Source organism: Protobothrops mucrosquamatus, unplaced genomic scaffold, assembly GCF_001527695.2.
Source record: "Protobothrops mucrosquamatus isolate PMUCROS unplaced genomic scaffold, P.Mucros_1.0 scaffold_39, whole genome shotgun sequence".
Classification (NCBI taxonomy): domain Eukaryota; kingdom Metazoa; phylum Chordata; class Lepidosauria; order Squamata; family Viperidae; genus Protobothrops; species Protobothrops mucrosquamatus.
This window is the reverse complement of record NW_015386115.1, coordinates 252,763-273,756: the sequence shown is the minus strand read 5'-3', so window position 1 is coordinate 273,756 and position 20,994 is coordinate 252,763. Positions and strand designations below refer to the sequence as shown.

At 43.9% G+C, this 20,994-nt stretch overlaps 1 protein-coding gene across 1 annotated transcript in view; it reads left to right on the top strand.

Moving 5' to 3' along the window:
• RELN (reelin) overlaps positions 1 to 20,994 on the top strand; it is a 99,608-nt gene that overhangs the window by 66,598 nt on the left and 12,016 nt on the right. Inside the window, exons 29-40 of the mRNA XM_015810649.1 lie at positions 1,062 to 1,255; positions 2,899 to 3,155; positions 4,954 to 5,108; positions 6,077 to 6,291; positions 7,997 to 8,174; positions 8,353 to 8,528; positions 9,283 to 9,389; positions 10,189 to 10,431; positions 11,376 to 11,551; positions 12,596 to 12,669; positions 13,991 to 14,152; positions 15,477 to 15,634. Of these exons, the coding sequence (XP_015666135.1) occupies positions 1,062 to 1,255; positions 2,899 to 3,155; positions 4,954 to 5,108; positions 6,077 to 6,291; positions 7,997 to 8,174; positions 8,353 to 8,528; positions 9,283 to 9,389; positions 10,189 to 10,431; positions 11,376 to 11,551; positions 12,596 to 12,669; positions 13,991 to 14,152; positions 15,477 to 15,634 (2,095 nt within the window). The remainder of the gene's footprint in view (positions 1 to 1,061; positions 1,256 to 2,898; positions 3,156 to 4,953; positions 5,109 to 6,076; positions 6,292 to 7,996; positions 8,175 to 8,352; positions 8,529 to 9,282; positions 9,390 to 10,188; positions 10,432 to 11,375; positions 11,552 to 12,595; positions 12,670 to 13,990; positions 14,153 to 15,476; positions 15,635 to 20,994) is intronic.

The window sequence follows — 20,994 nt, the reverse complement described above, 5'->3', positions numbered from 1 at the left end:
CGCCCCAGTCCTAGGCCTTCAGCTGGGTTTTATAAAACCTTTTCGCTTTAGGCCTCCGCCGCCGTGTGCAAAAAAAAAAAGAGGTACAATCAATCAGTCAATTTCAACTTCTCGCGGGAAAAGAAAAGATCTTGCAAAGTTGGAATTGATTGATTGAACTTTTTAGTCCCACCCAGTCTGCCGTTACCACTGTAGCTACACCCAGCCAATGGGCCACACCCAGCCAATGGGCCACACCCACCCGGCACTCGACGATGCATAAGTGGGTTTTGGATTGCAGTTTGGGCACTCGGTCTCTAAAAGGTTCGCCATCACTGGCTTAAGGCATCAGGATAAAAAAACAGGAGACGGTGAGTTCTAGTCCCACCTTAGCCATGAAAGCCAGCTGGGTGACTTTGGGCCAGTTACCAGGAGACTATGAATTCTAGTTCCGCCCTAGACAGGAAAGCCAGCTGGGTGACTTTGGGCCAATTACCAAGAAACTTTGAATTCTAGTTCCGCCCTAGACAGGAAAGCCAGCTGGGTGCCTTTGGGCCAATTACCAGGAGAATTTGAATTCTAGTTTTGCCCTAGACAGGAAAGCCAGCTGGGTGCCTTTGGGCCAATTACCAGGAGACTGTGAATTCTAGTTCCACCCTAGACATCAAAGCCAGCTGGGTGACTTTGGGCCAATTACTAGGAGACTGTGAATTCTAGTTCCACCCTAGACAGGAAAGCCAGCTGGGTGACTTTAGGCCAATTACCAGGAGACTGTGAATTCTAGTTCCGCCCTAGACAGGAAAGCCAGCTGGGTGACTTTAGGCCAATTACCAGGAGATGGTGAGTTCTAATCCCACCTTAGCCATGAAAGCCAGCTGGGTGACTTTAGGCCAATTGCACTGAGCAAAAAGCAATGCATGGCCCTGTCAATAAACCTCTTAATCTTGGTTTTGTCTTCTTTGGAGAGACCCCCCCCCAAAAAAAAACAACTAACCTTGGTTCTGCTTTTCTAAGCATATCAATTAATGAGGTCGGTCGTCTTTCCCTGAGTGCTCTCCATTTTTTCCCCGTTCTTTCCTAAGGGATGCAGCCGTTTGCTCGTGACAGTGGATCTCAACCTCACCAAGGCAGAATTCATTCAGTTTTATTTCATGTATGGATGCCTGATCAGCCCCAACAACCGTAACCAAGGAGTTCTTCTGGAATATTCTGTAAATGGGGGCATTACGTGGAGCCTTTTGATGGAAATATTTTACGACCAGTTCAGCAAGCCCGGGTAATAGCAACGTTCACCTTGCCTGTTGAAATAATAATAATAATAATAATAATAATAATAATAATAATAATAATAATAATAATAATAATAATAATAATAATAATAATAATAATAATAATAATATAACAACAACAACAACAACAACAACAACAATAATAATAATAATAATAATAATAATAATAATAATAATAATAATAATAATAATAATAATAATAATAATAATAATAATAAAGTTGGAAGGGACCTTGGAGGTCATCTAGTCCAAACCCCTGTTCAGGCAGGAACCCCATACCATTTCGGACAAATGGCTGTCCAGTCTCTTCTTAAAAACTTCCAGTGTTGGAGCATTCACTGCTTCTGGAGGCAGGTAGTTCCCCTGGGTAATTGTTCTAACTGCCAGGAAGTTTCTCCTTAGTTCTAGTTGACTCAATCAAATCTCATCCTGTCAGTATGAATAAACTGAATTAAAAGTAGACTTTCCCTAAGACTACTGCCGTTATAAAACTCATCAATTTTTTTTTCCAGATTGATCCCCGCTCCCTTACTGATGCTTAATTTAGGTTAACATCTTTGGAGCCATTTAGTAGTTAAAACGAGATCTTTCATATCCTTAAAGTTAGCACAATCACCGTGTTCATGTAGAGCTGGGGTCTTCAGACTTGGCCACTTTAAGACTTGTGGACTTCAACTCCCAGAATTCCTCAGCCAGGCACGCTGGCTGAGGAATTCTGGGAGTTGAAGTCCACAAGTCATCAAAGGGCCAAGTTTGAAGACCCCTGCATTATGTGACGCCACAAGGTAGAAGAGCAGGTTGGGGACAAAGCATAGCTGGCTAGGGAATTCTGGGAGTTGAAGTCCACACCTCTTAAAATGGCCGAGGTTGAGAAACACCAGTTTAGCTCTTTTTGAGTTAGCATTATTTCCCCCTTACGTTATGTCAGGGGTCTTCAAACGTGGCCCTTTTATGACTTGTGGACTTCACCTCCCAGAATTCCTCAGCCAGCCCTGAGGGCTGGCTGAGGAATTCTGGGAGTTGAAGTGCACAAGTCATAAAAGGGCCAAATTTGAAGAGCCCTGATGTAGAGAAACTAAACGACAAGTTCAATTATTCAACTATGAATAATTCCCATCATGCTTTGGGCTTGGGCCATCTTTTCCAAGTCATTTCTACCTGCCCGATCTGGCAGTTCGGGCAGGTTATGGGTCCCATCCGCCGAGGAATGTTGGCCTTGGGGATGGTCGCTAAACGAATACACACAGTCCTTGACTTACTGCCACAATTGAGCCCAAAAATAAGACAGTTATGGAGTTTTTAACCACCTTTCTTGCCCCAGTTCTGACAGGAATCACTTCAGTTGTTAAATGAGTAAGTGAACATGGCTTCCCCATTGACTTTGCTTGTTGGAAGGTCGCCAAAGGTGATCACATGACCCCGGGACACGGCGACCGTCGGAATTCTGATCACATGACCGTGGGGATGCCACAACGGTTGTTGAGTGTGAAAAAGGGCCCTAAGTCCCTTTTTCCTGTGCCATTGTAACTTTGAACGGTCACTAAATGAGCTGTTGGAAGCCAAGGACGACCCGTGCGTAGTTTTTCTAAAATATTTGACGAAGTGGCGTGTGTGATGTTTCTCCGTTTAGTTTCGTGAACATTCTCCTCCCTGCGGACGCCAAGCGGGTGGGAACTCGTTTTCGCTGGTGGCAGCCGAAACACGAGGGCCTCGATCAAAGCGACTGGGCAATTGACAACGTGTTGATATCGGGCTCGGCGGATCAAAGGACCGTGATGCTGGATACCTTCAGCAGTGCCCCGTTGCCCCAGCACGAACGCTCGCCTGCCGATGCGGGACCGACGGGCAGGATCGCTTTCGACATGTTTGTCGATGACAGGACAACAGGTAATCATTGATAGAGTTGCAAATTATTGGGAGAGCTGGGTTTTAAAACACATATGTGTATATGTGTGTATGTTGTGTGTATATGTATGTGTGTGTGTATAAATATGTGTGTGTGTATATATGTATATGTGTATATATGTATATGTGTGTGTGTATATATGTATATGTGTGTGTATATGTATATGTGTGTATGTGTATATATGTGTGTATATATGTATATGTGTGTATATGTATATATGTGTGTGTGTGTATATATGTGTGTGTATATGTGTATATGTGTATTATGTGTGTGTATATATGTATATGTGTATTATGTGTGTGTATATATGTATATGTGTATTATGTGTGTGTATATATGTATATGTGTGTATATGTATATATTTGTGTGTATATATATGTGTGTGTATATATGTATACGTGTATATGTGTGTGTATATTTATATGTATATATATGTGTTTGTGTGCATATATATGTGTGTGTATATGTGTGTATATATATATGCATATGTGTGTGTATATGTGTGTGTATATGTGTGTGTGTGTATAAATATGTGTGTGTGTATGTACACACACACACACATTTCCCCGAAAATAAGACCGGGTCTCCTATTAATTTTTACTCCAAACGACAGATTAGGGTTTATTTTCCAATTAGATCTTATTTGGGGGAAAATATGGTACTAAATGCATCCGTCTGGCTGACAATCTTAACTGGGGCTTATTTTTGGGGTGGGGCTTGTATTACGAACATCCTGAAAAATCATGCTACACACACATACACACACACACACACACAATGTTTCTAAAACAAACATATAAACTAACAAAAACAAATGGTCCAAGAGAGAAATAGATTAACAACCAAAAAAAAAGAGAGAGAAAGCCGTAAGAGACTGAAGTAGAAAAAGGTAGTACAAGGATACAAAACTGGCAAAAAAATATATATATTAAATTTTACAGATGATAAAAGAAGGGTTGAATTGAATGCCACTTAAATTCAGCCCGTACGTTAGAGTGGGGATGACAGGTTTACTGGTGTTTTTTTTCACCTTGACAGTTGTGTAATAAGAAGAGATCAAGCAAAGAAATCTTCAGAGTGATTTTTAAAAGCATCAACTGATCACTTTTTTCCCAAGCAGGTAGAAGTTCAAAAATTAGGTACATAAAGGGATATAAAAAGATATAATCGATAGTCCTCAAACCAGGCACGGGGGGAGAAGAAAAAATAGGGTTATCGCCAAGCTCAATTTTTCTCTAAAAGGTGGGGATCTAGTTAAAGCATTATGTTGATAAAAAACATAATTCATCATCATATTACAATCCACTAATATCTCAGTTATCCGGACATTTGTTTTCAGGAACTATGGCAGGGGTAGGCAACCTTGGCTCTTTTATGACTCTTGGACTTCAATTCCCAGAATTCCTGAGCAAGCCATGCTGAGAGAAAAGGGAGAGGTTTCCAAGCTGAACCAGGCTGGCTCAGGAATTCTGGGAGTTGAAGTCCACCAATCTTAAAGTTGCCAAGGTTGAGGACTCCTGATATAGGGCAGGGGTAGGCAACCTTGGTTCTTTTATGACTCGTGGACTTCAACTCCCAGAATTCCTGAGCCAGCCACGCTGAGGGGAAAGGGAGAGTTTCCAAACTGAGCCATGCTGGCTCAGGAATTCTGGGAGTTGAAGTCCACAAGTCACAAAAGAGCCAAGGTTGCCTACCCCTCAAATAAGGCAACCTAGTTAACCCCTGTAATTATGAAATACTGAGGTTTTAGAAGATTGATCAGAATGTTTTTCTCTTCAGTGAACGAGCTCTGGATGTTCCATGATGATTGCTCCATTGAAAAATTCTGCGACTCTCCGGATGGGGTCCTGATGTGTGGTAGCCATGACGGCAGAGAGGCCTACGCCATCACTCACGACCTAACTCCCACCGAACGTTGGATCATGCAGTTCAAGGTATGGAGATTTTATGGACCTCTGAATTCATCAATAACTTTCCAAAAGGACGTCGGTCTGTCCCAACCACAAACCTCTGCTCGGTCTTGGATAGCTGCATGATTGTTATCAGTATACCTGTTGTATGATGAACTAAGCGTTGGAGTAAGCTAAGTCCCTTTCAAGAGTGGAGGGTCACAGGGTAAAAAAGCATCCTGCAGGAAGCACAGCTCTACAAAACGGTCCTTGCAGCAGTTCCAAGAAGGCTCCACACCTATTTGCACCACTCAGGTGACCCTGAGGACACAGGTAAACCCCCAAGTGGCCTCAAGGACTCTCTAAAACAGGGGTCTTCAAACTTGGCCCTTTTATGACTTGTGGACTTCAATTCCCAGAATTCCTCAGCCAGGCACGCTGGCTGAGGAATTCTGGGAGTTGAAGTCCACAAGTCTTCAAAGGGTCAAGTTTGAAGGACCCCTCCCAGAATTCCTCAGCCAAGCACGCTGGCTGAGGAATTCTGGGAGTTGAAGTCCACAAGTCATCAAAGGGCCAAGTTGGAAGACCCCAGCTCTAAAAGAAGGCAAATGACAAGTCTGCAAGGAGTATAAATCCTTCCATTCCCCACCATCCAGTCAGAGCTGAAGAAGCTTCTTGGATGAGAAGCAAAACATCTTCAAAGAAAAACAAGAAAGTCCAGTTGCCTCCTGAAAAAAACACCTTTGGAACAACTACAACCTGGATGACTGAGAACCTCCGTAGACAAGTGCTGGAGTACCCCGTGGAAAGATTTTGGGGGGTATAGCTCAATGGGCTAGCCGTGTTCATTAATACACCAAGGACCCCTCATTTCAACCTGGAGCTACAGATGTTCCCTTCCGTCGAAATGACATTGTTTTGCGCCTTATGGTTTGAATTATTTGTGCTGATTTATTTTTTTTAAAGTGTGAAACAAAACGCGTTTCTGCTTTTTTTTTTGTTGCACCCATTAGATTTCGGTTGGATGTAAAGCCTCCGAAAAGATTGCTCAGAACCAAGTCCATGTACAATATTCTACCGATTTTGGCGTGAGTTGGAGGTACCTCATCCCTCAGTGTTTACCTGCTGATCCGAAATGTTCCGGAGCTGTTTCCCAGCCCTCTGTCTTCTTCCCCACCAAAGGATGGAAAAGGATAACATATCCATTGCCTGAAAACTTAGTAGGAAAGTAAGTAGGAAACAATATTTAATTATCAAGTAGAGCTGGGCTCTTCAAACTGGGCCACTTTTAAGACTTGTGGACTTCAACTCCCATAATTCCTCAGCCAGGCACGCTGGCTGAGGAATTCTGGGAGTTGAAATCCACAAGTCATAAAAGGGCCAAGTTTGAAGACCCCTCCCAGAATTCCTCAGCCAGGCATGCTGGTTGAGGAATTCTGGGAGTTGAAGTCCTCAACTTACAACTTATTCGTTTAGCTTTGAAGTTACAACGGCACCGTTTTTTCATATTTACGACCATCGCAGCGTCCCCTTGGTCACATGATCAAAATTCGGAGGCTCGGCAACTGGCGTGGACTTAACGACGGTTGCAGCGGCCCAAGGTCGCATGATCCCCGTTTGCGACCTTCCAACAAGCAAAGTCAATGGGGAAGCCCGATTCGCTTAACGACCATGTGACTCATTTAACCACTGCAGTGATTCTCTTAACGACAGTGGCATGAAAGGTCGTAAAATGGGACAAAAGTGTCTCACTTAGCAACATAAATGTTGGACTCAGTTGTGATCGTAAGTCGAGAACTCCTTGCATTGCGGTTCCCCCTTGTCAAAATGAATTACTCATCTATTTTTAATACTATTTATTAAATAACATTAATAAACAATATTTATTAAATTTTAATATTTTTTATTGTGATCAGACCTAATTAACAGGGAGTAAAGGTGAACTTCTAAACATTCTTCTTCCTGTAAGCAGAAGAGAACAATATTTGCATGGCTGGCATTTGTTTCTGCCATGAATTTGATATCCAAATATCAAATCCTGACATATATCCTAACAACTGTGGCGTCGTTAAATGGGGCAAAGCTGACATAACAACTGCCTTGTTTGCAGTTGCAGGCTCAGTTGTGGTCATAAGTCAGGGACTACCTTATTTGGTTCTCCATTAAAAGTTTGAACAAACACAAATTCACCACTTTCAACATAATTCTTTATTTTAACTTGAACTCACATAAACGCATTCCAGAACTGAGATAAGATAAGATAACCTTTATTGTCATTTTTTTTACTGTGGGCACAACGGCACACATCAAAAATGAAATTTAGTTGCCCGCTCTCAAAGTGAAACACATGCATGACACACACCTAAACATACTACGTACAACATATGTATAGACCCACACCCCTACATATACATCTATATAAATAAATATGTAAATGTTTGTTTGTTCAAAATCTTAAATCTCCGAAAGTTCTTCACCGATCGCTTTGAAATTTTGACACAACGTTGCATTCGAATACGTGCGTGTTTTTATATACCGACTATTATATAGATGTCACACCTGTGACAGGTAAAAACATGCTTTTTTTGAAAAACAGCGCCATCTGTTGGACGTAAAAGCAAGACACGCTACGATTTTACGATTCCATTTCAATGTTTCCGATTTACGATCCATTTACGATTTCCAAATTTCCAATTTTACGATTCCATTTCAATGTTTCCGATTGCATTGTTAAATTGAATTTATTTCCATTTAACCAGACTGAGCCACAGCAACGCGTGGCCGGGTACAGCTAGTAGCAAATAAATATTAAATACTGTCCATCTTGACTATATAACGGAAGGAAAGCATACTTTCTAGGAATCGTGCTCTATTATCGCGCCATCCAGGTGTGTGTAATAATCTCAGCTCCTTCTTCTTGTGTGTTCCTGCAGTCCAGTGAGATTCAGATTTTATCAGAAGTACTCTGATATGCAGTGGGCCATTGACAATTTCTACCTTGGGCCTGGTTGTGTCGAAAACTGCCGAGGCCACGGAGACTGCTTGAAAGAGCAGTGCATTTGTGATCCGGGATTCTCCGGCCCAAATTGTTACCTGACCCATCCTTTGAAGGTAATGAAAGAGCATCTGGACGATGGAAAGAAATGCAGACGAACCAAATATTGCATTCCAAAAAAGGGAAAAAGAAGGGAGGAGGGGAGGAAGAAAGGAAGGGGAAGAGGGAGGGAGGGAGGAATTATCATTTTTCTGAACATTTCTCCTGTACTCACACCTTGCAATCCCTCCCCAGACCTTCTTGAAGGAGCGCTTTGACAACGAAGAACTCCGGCCCGATTTATGGATGTCCCTGGAAGGCGGGCTGGCCTGTCTGGAGTGTGGGGTCCTCGCCGAGGACACGGCTCTGTATTTCGGGGGACCCACCGTGAGGCAGGCAGTCACCCAAGACCTGGATCTGCGGGGCGCAAAGTAGGTCAGCTTACCTAATAGAGGTGAACGTAGCTCATCCTTGTCAGTGAAGGTTGGCGATCAAGAATAATAATAACCACGATGCTCTCCAGAAGGTTGAGGGGACATCAACCTTTCATCCTTAAAATGTCAACTCAGGAAGGAAGGAAGGAAGGAAGGAAGGAAGGAAGGAAGGAAGGAAGGAAGGAAGGAAGGAAGGAAGGAAGGAAGGAAGGAAGGAAGGTTTCCCCAACTGACCACTTCCTTCGGCCAACCGCGTGCAAATTTATTAATAATTTAATAAATTATCCACCGTTCCATAGATAATTCACCTTGTTTGGGATAGCTCCTGGCAGCCCTACGGTCCGTGCACTTTTTTTAAAAAAAAAATCTCCCTGTGGAAAGCCATTCTTTGATTCAATCCACGGATGGATTTAGCTCAGAAGATACGAGAAAAGAAGGAAAGTGTAGGAAGGAAGGAAGATCTGGAAAAGATTCCGTTATAAATGCCCGTGTAGAAGGTCGATCTAGTCCGGCTCTCACCAAAAACCTAATTTCTGAAATTGGCTTTTCCCCACAGTGAAAAGAAATCTAGCTAGACATATCTAAAAAGAAAAAGAAAAAGAAATTGGGAGGTTTAACTTATTTAAGTAACACAGGAAGTCTCTGTGATTCCTTCAGAAGAACCTTGAGAAACGAAGATATTTAAAACTAAACTTTAACGCACGTGGCTTCTTCCAGTAAATTAAAATTAACTGTACATTTTTTTATTCAGGTTTCTGCAATACTGGGGAAGAATAGGGAGTGAAAGCAACATGACCACTTGTCACAGACCGACATGTCGGAAAGAAGGAGTTCTACTGGATTATTCCACAGATGGAGGCAAGTGATTGATACGGGGCCTAACAAATATTTCTATTAGTTTAACAGTCTAATGCAGGGGTGAGCAACCATGGCCTCTTTACGACCTGTGGACTTCAACTCCCAGAATTCCTGGCTTCCATGCTCCCAGAATGCATGTCCGGCTTAGGAATTCTGGGAGTTGAAGCCCCACAGATCATGAAGATTATTTGTCTGAAATGGTATGGTTCTCCTGCTCAAGCGGGGGGCTGGACTAGAAGACCTCCAAGATCCCTTCCAGCTTCTACTCTACTCTACTCTACTCTACTCCACTCCACTCCACTCCACTCCACTCCACTCCATTCTATTCTGTATTTCTATTCTGTTTTGTTCTGTTCTGTATTTCTATTCTATTCTGTTCTATTCTGTATTTCTATTCTATTCCATTCTATTCTGTATTTCTATTCTGTTCTATTCTATTCTGTATTTCTATTCTGTTCTATTCTATATTTCTATTCTATTCTATTCTGTATTTCTATTCTATTCTATTCTATTCTGTAGGATAGAATATTATTAAGAGATAATCAGATGGATAAGCATACCTGTAATGTATATTTTATGTTCATAATGTTCATAACTCTGCACCTTGATATGGCCCCTGGGCTAATCAATAAAGTAATTAATTAATTATGTTCATAATGATTGCTTGAAGCAAGAGGATTATTCTTATTTTATAAAAGGGCAGCACTCATAGCAAATCAGTCGTTCAGAAAAACTCCACGAGGAATCTCAAGACATTTACTGATTTTTTTCCCCTTTATCTCGAACCATCGTACTACAGGGATATCATGGACGTTGCTGCATGAGATGGATTATCAGAAATATATCTCCATCCGGCACGATTACATTCTGCTCCCAGAAGAGTCCCTCACCAACACGACTCGCCTGCGCTGGTGGCAACCCTTTGTGATCAACAACGGAATCGTTGTTTCGGGTGCGGATCGCGCTCAGTGGGCCCTGGATAATATACTGATTGGCGGAGCAGAAATCAATCCAAGTCAACTGGTGGATACATTCGATGATGGTAAGAATCAAATAGAGCAGGGGTCCCCAACCCCCGGGTCCGTGGACTGGTACCGGGCCGCAGCATGTCAGCAACCGGTCCGCACAAACAAGCAAAGCCCCATCCGCGCGATGCAGGCAGTACACAAAACCACGCATCTTCCAGTCCGCGGGAAAAACCTCTCTCCACGGAACCGGTGGTCCCTGGTGCCCCAAAGGTTGGGGACCTCTGAAATAGAGAACTAACTTTTTACCCAGACCTCCAAGCCCTCCAAGGGCCCGATGGCTCAGTGGTTAAAGAGCCTAAGCCTTGGAACCTGGAAAGCTAACAGCTTGTTCATGATACATGGACCGTTGATTGACATGAAAATGCATACAGGGATTTGGATGGTAAATAATAATAATAAAGTTGGAAGGGACCTTGGAGGTCATCTAGTCCAACCCCCTGCTCAGGCAGGAAACCCTGTACCATTCCAGACAAATGGCTGTCCAGTCTCTTCTTAAAAACTTCCAGTGTTGGAGCATTCACCGCTTCTGGAGGCAGGTTGTTCCACTGGTTAATTGTTCTAACTGTCAGGAAGTTTCTCCTTAGTTCTAGGTTGCTTCTCTCTTTGGTTAGCTTCCACCCGTTGCTCCTTGTCCTGCCTTCAGGTGCTTTGGAAAAGATTTTGCAATCTTTTTCTGAGAGTGTAATAAAATTCTTCTTTTTTTCCTTTTATCTCTCAGCATCTCCAACTCTCTGAATTACACCCCATCTTTACTAATAGTTCTAATGGGATAACTGGGAAGATGTTCTTAATTATTTACAATTTGACCACCTGGGGATCCGTTGTGCTGCCTATTACCTGCCCCTTATGCTTGGGAGGGTGCTTGAATATCCTGAATAGACAAAGATGTTGTAACGATTCTGTATATGTTTCCGTAGAATAAATCTCTGGTTCATTTTGCACTCCTTGATCTTAACAGAAGGAATCTCCCACGAAGAAAACTGGAGTTTCTACCCCAACGCGGTCAGGACTGCCGGATTCTGCGGGAACCCCTCCTTCCATCTCTATTGGCCAAATAAGAAAAAAGATCAGACGTATAATATCTTGTCCTCTCGGGAACTCATTATACAACCTGGATACATGATCCAGTTCAAAGTAAGAAGATCGTTTCTGGGCATTTGGAGTAAAATATGGACTTAAATTCAGACCAGTCCCGAAACTCTTGATAAATAGGTTCAAATTATTATCCCAATATTTACTGTACTTTGCTTATTAGAATTTTTGGAAGTTACACGAGGGCATCTAACAATAACATCAAATTAATATGAATATATAGACGGTGGGTCAATTGGAAGAGTAGTGTCCGAGTCTGATTTATTACATTTTTGTCCCACCTTTATTACTTTATAAATAACTCGAAGCAGTGAACATACGTACTACTCTTTCATCCTCCTATTTTCCCCACAACAATAACCCTGTGAGGTTGGTTGGGCTGAAAAAGAGGGACTGGCCAAAAGACACGCAACTGGCTTTGATGGCTAAGGCGGGACTAGAACTCACAGTCTCCAGGTGATTGGCCCAAAGTCACCCAGCTGGCTTTGATGGCTAAGGCGGGACTAGAACTCTCAGTGTCCAGGTGATTGGCTCAAAGTCACCCAGCTGGCTTTGATGGCTAAGATGGGACTAGAACTCACAGTCTCCGGGTGATTGGCCCAAAGTCACCCAGCTGGCTTTGACGGCTAAGGCAGAACTCACAGTCTCCAGGTGATTGGCTCAAAGTCACCCAGCTGGCTTTGATGGCTAAGGCAGGACTAGAACTCACAGTCTCCAGGTGATTGGCTCAAAGTCACTAATCTGCCTTTCCTGGCTAAGGTAGGGCTAGAATTCACAAGCTCCCAGTGCTTTAACCACTAGACCAAACTAGTTCTTTTTCTAGTTACTCTTATGAGTAAATAGAGGACGGGGCTATCTTATTGTTTATGAGAAGAAAAAATATTCTTATCCAAACGAAGCATAAGGTGCTACTATTGCCAAAGTTTTGATTAACCAAAGAAACTCTGGGGATATATTTTGGGGCTGGCTATTTTGGAACAAACACAGGCAATGATCTATTCTATCAGAATCAGACAAGGAGAATAAATTGTTCCAAACAGAATGACAAAACCGAAGAGAAAACGCATCTCATTTTAATTATTTCAGATTGTGGTTGGCTGTGAGGCAACGTCATGCGGTGATCCCCATTCAGTTATGCTGGAATACTCTAAGGATGCTCGGTAAATTACCAAACTTACAGCCGTGATTGAAAATATGGTGGACTTGAAGACTCAAAATACTTTTTTTACAATTATTTAACATTGGTGTGAATATAAATGCAACTGTAGATATGAAAGTAAAATCTGCCTTGATTCAAGTTCTATTACTGGAATTCATAAACATGTCTTGTTCATCTATCTTCGTAACAGAACAGATCCAAAATGGCTTGATTGTTGCCAAGATGGTTTTGTTTTTTTCAATGATTCCACTCTGGCTAATACAGGTGGTCCTCGACTTACGACCACAATTGAGTCCCAAATTTATGTTGCTAAATGAGACATTTGTTAAGATATAGATTGACATAGATGAATGAGAGAGAGAGAGAGAGAGAGAATGATATATAGATAGATGATAGATAGAAAGATAAATAGATAACAGAGAGAAATGATAGAGAGAGCGAGAGAGAGATGATAGGTAGATAGAAAGATAAATAGATAATAGAGAAAGATAGATAGATAGATAGATAGATAGATAGATAGATAGATAGATAGATAGATAGATAGATAGATAGATAGATAGATAGATAGATAGATAGATAGATAGATAGATAATAGACAGACAGACAGACAGACAGATATAAGATGATAGGTAGAAAATAAATAGATAATAGAGAAATGATAGAAAGATAGATAGATAGATAGATAGATAGATAGATAGATAGATAGATATAGAAATGATAGATAGATAGATAGAAGATAGATAGATAGATAGATAGATAGATATAGAAATGATAGATAGATAGATAGATAGATAGATAGATAGATAGATAGATAGATAGATAGATAGATAGATAGATAAATAGATGGAAGATAGATAGATAGATAGATAGATAGATAGATAGATAGATAGATAGATAGATAGATAGATAGATAGATAGATAGGCAGGCAGGCAGGCAGGCAGGCAGGCAGGCAGGCAGGCAGACAGACAGACAGACAGACAGACACAGACACAGACACAGACACAGACACAGACATATACAGTATATAAAAAACAGTCATCAGATAAACCCAAAGCTAAAGCTAATCTTCCAAGCCCTCTGTTAACCATCTGTAGTGTAATTGACACGTGGAAAGTCCAATCTCTTGTGAACTTACTGTGTCCGACGAAGGCAGATAGAAACTGAAGCCTGCTCTTTTAACCTCCCTTAGGCTGCGAAAAGGCTTACGGAGAAAGTATGGAAGTCACTCGGGCGTGGGTTTGTGGGTTTTTTTCGCCCGTGTTTGCCAATGCCTTCTCTCCCTCCCACTCCTAGCAACATCATGTCTCTTGCTGTCCTCCAGGTTAGATTTCTGGCAGCTGGTCCAGACCCAGTGCCTCCCTTCCTCCTCCAACAGTGTTGGCTGCTCCCCCTTTCAGTTCCACGAAGCGACCATCTACAACTCCGTCAACAGCTCCACTTGGAAGAGGATAACCATCCAGCTGCCGGATCACGTCTCCTCCAGGTACGTTCCTCTCTGAAGAAGCAACGTGCTCCTTCGGCAGCGTATCAGCACTCAGAAGATTCGTTGGCTTTGGTGTCTTGGAAAAGGACATCTTAACGCTGTCCGTATCTTATAGAGAAGAGGTCCCCAACCTTTGGGGCACCAGGGACCGGTTCCGTGGAGAGAGGTTTTCCCGTGGACCGGAGAGTGTGTGGTTTTGTGTGCTGCCTGCATCCCGCGTATGAGGCTTTGCTTGTTTGTGCGGACCGGTGGTTGGTGTGCCGTGGCCCGATAGTGGTCCACGGACTGGGGGTTGGGGACCCCTGTTATAGAGAGTAGGACAGTAGTGGCGAACCTATGGCACGAATGCCAGAGGCGGCACTCAGAGGCCTCTCTGTGGCACTCACGCTGTTGCCCCAGACCCACCTCCCCCCGTGGACCCCTCTTCACCAGCAGCCCCCCCGGAGGAGAGTCGCCCCTGAGCACAGCCGGCGCAGAGCAGCGCAGCCAAAGACATGGTAGCCGGGCAGCAGGGACAAGACTCCACCCTTGCGCCCTGTCACGTGCAGATGATGCTCCCGAGTGCGGGCGGAGGGCATGGCTGCCATGGCGCTGCTGGGCCAACTAGGCAATCTGCAGTGGGCCGTGAAGACAGTGAGTGGCTCTGCGGGCAGGCGGGGCTGAGCTGGGGGTGGGGTAGGGACGGAGCAGGGGCAGGTGGGGCCGGTTTTTGGGTACTCGGTCTCTAAAAGATTCGCCATCACTGGAGTAGGATATCTCCCAACGGTCGTGTCCAGAAAGCAAGTGAGCATCATTCAAAGCTATAGGATACGGAAGCCCTTTACTTTCTAATAACTACTTAAGATGGCTATATTATATGCCAGAATAACACAAATTACAGTTAGTCCCCAACTTACGACTGCAAGGGAGTCCCAGATTTCTGCTGCTAAGCAAGACAGCTATTAAGTGAGTTTTGCCCCGTTTTACGACCTTTCTCGCCACAGTTGTTAAGGTTACTAAGTTAGTAACACGGTTGTTAAATGAACCTGAATTCGCTTGTCAGAAGGTCGCAAAAGTGGATCACATGACACCCCCCCCCGGGACACTGCAGTTGTCATAAATACAAACCACTTGCCAAACATCTGAATTTTGATTACGGGATCCCGGGGAATCCTGCAGTGGTTGTAACTGCGAAAAACGGGCAAAAGTTTCTTTTTTTCAGTGCCATTGTAAAGATGAACGTTCCCTAAACGAATCTTTGTAAATCGAGGACTGTCTGTATTGACCTATTACCTGGAAGCTCGGCTGACCTCTTGTGTCCACTCGTGGACCCTTCTATTTCTAGTGCAACTCAGTTCCGCTGGATCCAAAAAGGAGAAGAGCCGGAAAAACAAAGCTGGGCAATAGATCATGTCTACATCGGAGAAGCGTGCCCCAAACTCTGCAGCGGCCACGGATATTGTACCACGGGTGCCGTTTGCATTTGTGATGAGGAATACCAAGGTCAGATTCTGTGCGGATGCTCTGTGTCCTTTCTCCGTTGTACAGGATTGCTGCAACGTGTGGTTCCGCTCCTTTAAAGGGCGTTTTCACACAGCTTCTCTTGTGGGAGGTTGCGTTGTTACTTTGATANGGTGATTGGCTCAAAGTCACCCAGCTGGCTTTGATGGCTAAGGCGGGACTAGAACTCACAGTCTCCGGGTGATTGGCCCAAAGTCACCCAGCTGGCTTTGATGGCTAAGGTGGGACTAGAACTCACAGTCTCCGGGTGATTGGCTCAAAGTCACCCAGCTGGCTTTGATGGCAAAGGCGGGACTAGAACTCACAGTCTCCAGGTGATTGGCCCAAAGTCACCCAGTTGGCTTTGATGGCTAAGGCGGGACTAGAACTCACAGTCGCCAGGTGATTGGCCCAAAGTCACCCAGCTGGCTTTGATGGCTAAGGTGGGACTAGAACTCACAGTCTCCAGGTGATTGGCTCAAAGTCACCCAGCTGGCTTTGATGGCAAAGGCGGGACTAGAACTCTCAGTCTCCAGGTGATTGGCCCAAAGTCACCCAGCTGACTTTGATGGCAAAGGTGGGACTAGAACTCACAGTCTCCAGGTGATTGGCTCAAAGTCACTAATCTGCCTTTCCTGGCTAAGGTAGGACTAGAACTCACAAACTCCCAGTGCTTTAACCACTAGACCAAACTAGTTCTCTTTCTAGTTACTCTTATGAGTAACTAGAGGATGGGGTTATCTTATTGTTTATGAGAAGAAAAAATATTCTTATCCAAACGAAGCATAAGGTGCTACTATCGCCAAAGTTTTGATTAACCAAAGAAACTCTAGGCCCTAGGGATATATTTTGGGGCTGGCTATTTTGGAACAAACACAGGCAATGATCTGTCAGAATGGACAAGGAGAATAAATTGTTCCAAACAGAATGACAAAACCGAAGAGAAAACACATCTCATTTTAATTATTTCAGATTGTGGTTGGCTGTGAGGCAACGTCATGCGGTGATCCCCATTCAGTAATGCTGGAATACTCTAAGGATGCTCGGTAAATTACCAAACTTACGGCCGCGATTGAAAATATGGTGGACTTGAAGACTCAAAATACTTATTTTACAGTTATTTAGCATTGATGTGAACATAAATGTATGTAGATATGAAAGTAAAATCTGCCTTGATTCAAGTTCTATTACTGGAATTCATAAACATGTCCTTTTATCCATCTTCGTAACAGAACAGATGCAAAATGGCTTGGTTGTTGCCAAGATGGTTTTGTTTTTTTTCAATGATTCAACTCTGGCTAATACAGGTGGCCCTCGACTTACGACCACAATTGAGCCCCAAATTTATGTTGCTAAATGAGAAATTTGTTAAGATATAGATTGACATAGATGAGTGTGTGTGTGTGTGTGTGTGTGTGTGAGAGAGAGAGAGAGAGAGAGAGAGAGAGAGAGAGAGAGGTAAATAGATAATAGAGAGAGAAATAGACAGACAGACAAATATAGATAAATGATGGGTAGATAGAAAACAAATAGATAATAGAAAAATGATAGATAGACAGACAGACAGACAGACAGACAGACAGAGATGATAGGTAGACAGAGATAGATGATAGGTAGATAGAAAATAAATAGATAATAGAGAAATAAATAGATAATAGAGAAATGATAGATAGAAAGATAGATATAGAAATGATAGATAGATAATAGAAATGATAAATGATAGATAGACAGATAGACAGATAGACAGATAGAGATAGATGATAGATAGGTAGATAGAAAATAAATAGATAATAGAGAAATGATAGATAGATAGATAGATAGATAGATAGATAGATAGATAGATAGATAGATAGATAGATAGATAGATAGATAGATAGATAGATAGATAGATAGATAGATATAAAAATGATGGATAGATAATAGAAATGATAGATAGATAGAAATGATATAGATAGATAGACAGACAGACAGACAGACAGACAGACAGATAGAGATAGACAGACAGACAGATAGAGATAGACAGACAGACAGACAGACAGATAGATAGATAGAGATAGATGATAGGTAGATAGAAAATAAATAGATAATAGAGAAATGATAGAAAGATATAGAAATGATAGATAGATAGATAGATAGATAGATAGATAGATAGATAGATAGATAGATAGATAGATAGATAGATAGATAGATAGATAGATAGATAGATAGATAGATAGATAGATAGATAGATAGACAGACAGACAGGCAGGCAGGCAGGCAGGCAGGCAGGCAGGCAGGCAGGCAGGCAGGCAGGCAGGCAGGCAGGCAGGCAGGCAGGCAGGCAGGCAGAGACACACACAATATATAAAAAACAGTCATCAGGTAAACCCAAAGCTAAAGCTAATCTTCCAAGCCCTCTGTTAACCATCTGTAGTGTAATTGACACGTGGAAAGTCCACCAATGGCTTCCAATCTCTTGTGAACTTACCGTGTCCGACGAAGGCAGATAGAAACTGAAACCTGCTCTTTTAACCTCCCTTAGGCTGCGAAAAGGCTTTCGGAGAAAGTAGGGACCCCACTCGGGTGTGGGTTTGGGGTTTTTTTCGCCTGTGTTTGCCAATGCCTTCTCTCCCTCCCACTCCTAGCAACATCATGTCTCTTGCTGTCCTCCAGGTTAGATTTCTGGCAGCTGGTCCAGACCCAGTGCCTCCCTTCCTCCTCCAACAGTGTTGGCTGCTCCCCCTTTCAGTTCCATGAAGCGACCATCTACAACTCTGTCAACAGCTCCACTTGGAAAAGGATAACCATCCAGCTGCCGGATCACGTCTCCTCCAGGTATGTTCCTCTCTGAAGAAGCAACACGCTCCTTCGGCAGCGTATCAGCACTCAGAAGATTCGTTGGCTTTGGTGTCTTGGAAAAGGACATTTTAACGCTGTCCGTATCTTATAGCGAAGAGGTCCCCAACCTTTGGGGCACCATGGACCGGTTCTGTGGAGAGAGGTTTTCCCGCGGACCAGAGTGCGTGGTTTTGTGCGCTGCCTGCATCCCACTTTGCTTGTTTGTGCGGACCGGTGGCTGGCACGCCGTGGCCCGATACTGGTCCACGCACTGGGGATTGGGGACCCTTGTTATAGAGAGTAGGACAGTAGTGGCGAACCTATGGCATGAGTGCCAGAGGCGGCACTCATAGGCCTCTCTGTGGCACTCACGCTGTCGCCCCAGACCCACCTCCCCCTGTGGACCCCTCTTCACCAGCAGCCCCCCCCGGAGGAGAGTCGCCCCTGAGCACAGCCGGCGCAGAGCAGCGCAGGCAAGGACATGGTAGCCGGGCAGCAGGGACAAGACTCCACCCTTGCGCCCTGTCACGCGCAGATGAAGCTCCCGGGTGCAGGCGGAGGGCATGGCTGCCATGGCGCTGCTGGGCCAACTGGGCAGTCTGCAATGGGCCGTGGAGGCAGTGGGTGGCCCTGCGGGCAGGCGGGGCCGGGCTGGGGGTGGAGTGGGGGCGGAGTGGGGGCAGGCGGGGCCAGTTTTTGGGCACTCGGTCTCTCAAAGGTTCGCTCTCACTGGAGTAGGATATCTCCCAACGGTCATGCCCAGAAAGCAAGTGAGCATCATTCAAAGCTATAGGGTACGAAAGCCCTCTACTTTCTAATAACTACTTAAGATGGCTATATTATATGCCAGCATAACACAAATTACAGTTAGTCCCCAACTTACAACTGCAAGGGAGTCCCAGATTTCTGCTGCTAAGCAAGACAGCTATTAAGTGAGTTTTGCCCCGTTTTACGACCTTTCTCACCACAGTTGTTAAGGTTACTAAGTTAGTAACACACTTGTTAAATGAACCTGAATTCGCTTGTCACAAAAGGGGATCACGTGACACCCCCCCCCCCCCGGGACACTGCAGTTGTCATAAATACAAACCACTTGCCAAACATCTGAATTTTGATAATTGGATCCCGGGGAATCCTGCAGTGGTTGTAACTGCGAAAAACGGGCAAAAGTTTCTTTTTTTCAGTGCCATTGTAAAGATGAACGTTCCCTAAACGAATCTTTGTAAATCGAGGACTGTCTGTATTGACATATTACCTGGAAGCCCGGCTGACCTCTTGTGTCCACTCGTGGACCCTTTTATTTCTAGTGCAACTCAGTTCCGCTGGATCCAAAAAGGAGAAGAGCCGGAAAAACAAAGCTGGGCAATAGATCATGTCTACATCGGAGAAGCGTGTCCCAAACTCTGCAGCGGCCACGGATATTGTACCACGGGTGCCGTTTGCATTTGTGATGAGGAATACCAAGGTCAGATTCTGTGCGGATGCTCTGTGTCCTTTCTCCGTTGTACAGGATTGCTGCAACGTGTGGTTCCGCTCCTTTAAAGGGCGTTTTCACACAGCTTCTCTTGTGGGAGGTTGCGTTGTTACTTTGATAGTGGAGCTTTAGATCAGTGGCACCCAAACCTTTTGGGCACCAGGGACCAGTTCCACAGGGAGACATTTTTCTGCGAGCCGGAGGGTGCGTGGCTTTACGTGCTACCTGCATCCCACAGATGAGGCTTCACTTGTTTGCGTGGCATGCTGTGGCCCGGTGCCGGTCCATGGACCGGGGGTTTGGGGACCCCTGCTCTAGGTTGCTGTGGAATGGTTTTAGAACAGGGGTGTCAAACTGCCGGCCCGTGGGCTGAATGCGTCATGCCGAAACCGTGCCCACCACAACTCCAGCAATGGGGGAAAAAGTCACGATACGTCGCGACACATCACACGACGTGGCGAGTTTGACACCCCTGTTTTAGAATATCCCCATCCAGCAGCAGCCACCTGTGGTCCTGTTGTGCTCACGTCATATCTTGCCTACCTACCAGCTCACTTGCAAACCTTCTAGGACTCATTTAATGGCCCGCAATCATACCTAAATGACAGCAATGAGGTGTGCCATGATTGCTGTCATTAAATGATGTGGTCACATGATAGGAATAGGAATATTCTTCGTTGGCCAAGTGTGATTGGACACACAGTACCTTGAGCATCTATGTTGCATCTGTCCAGGTTAAAAGACATGATGTCAACGCTGCTAACATCAGATGTTCTTGCTTTGACAACATATGGAGATGCAGCCATTTTCCTTCTTATATTTTACTCTTAGAATTAGAGTCAGAATTAGATGATAGTGGGGGGGAGGAGGAATGTGCATGGGAGTTTAATTAGACATAACAATATGTAACAAGGGTGAGAACCAAGGTTTTTTGAAATAAGAGATGATAAGAAATGGTGGGTTGAAGAACTGGAGGGAAAGCCTGCATTTCAAACTAATTGGAGAATGTGATTTATGACTGTTAGTTAGAGGAGGGAATTGTGCTTTGATACTATGTGCTCAGGGGAGGGGA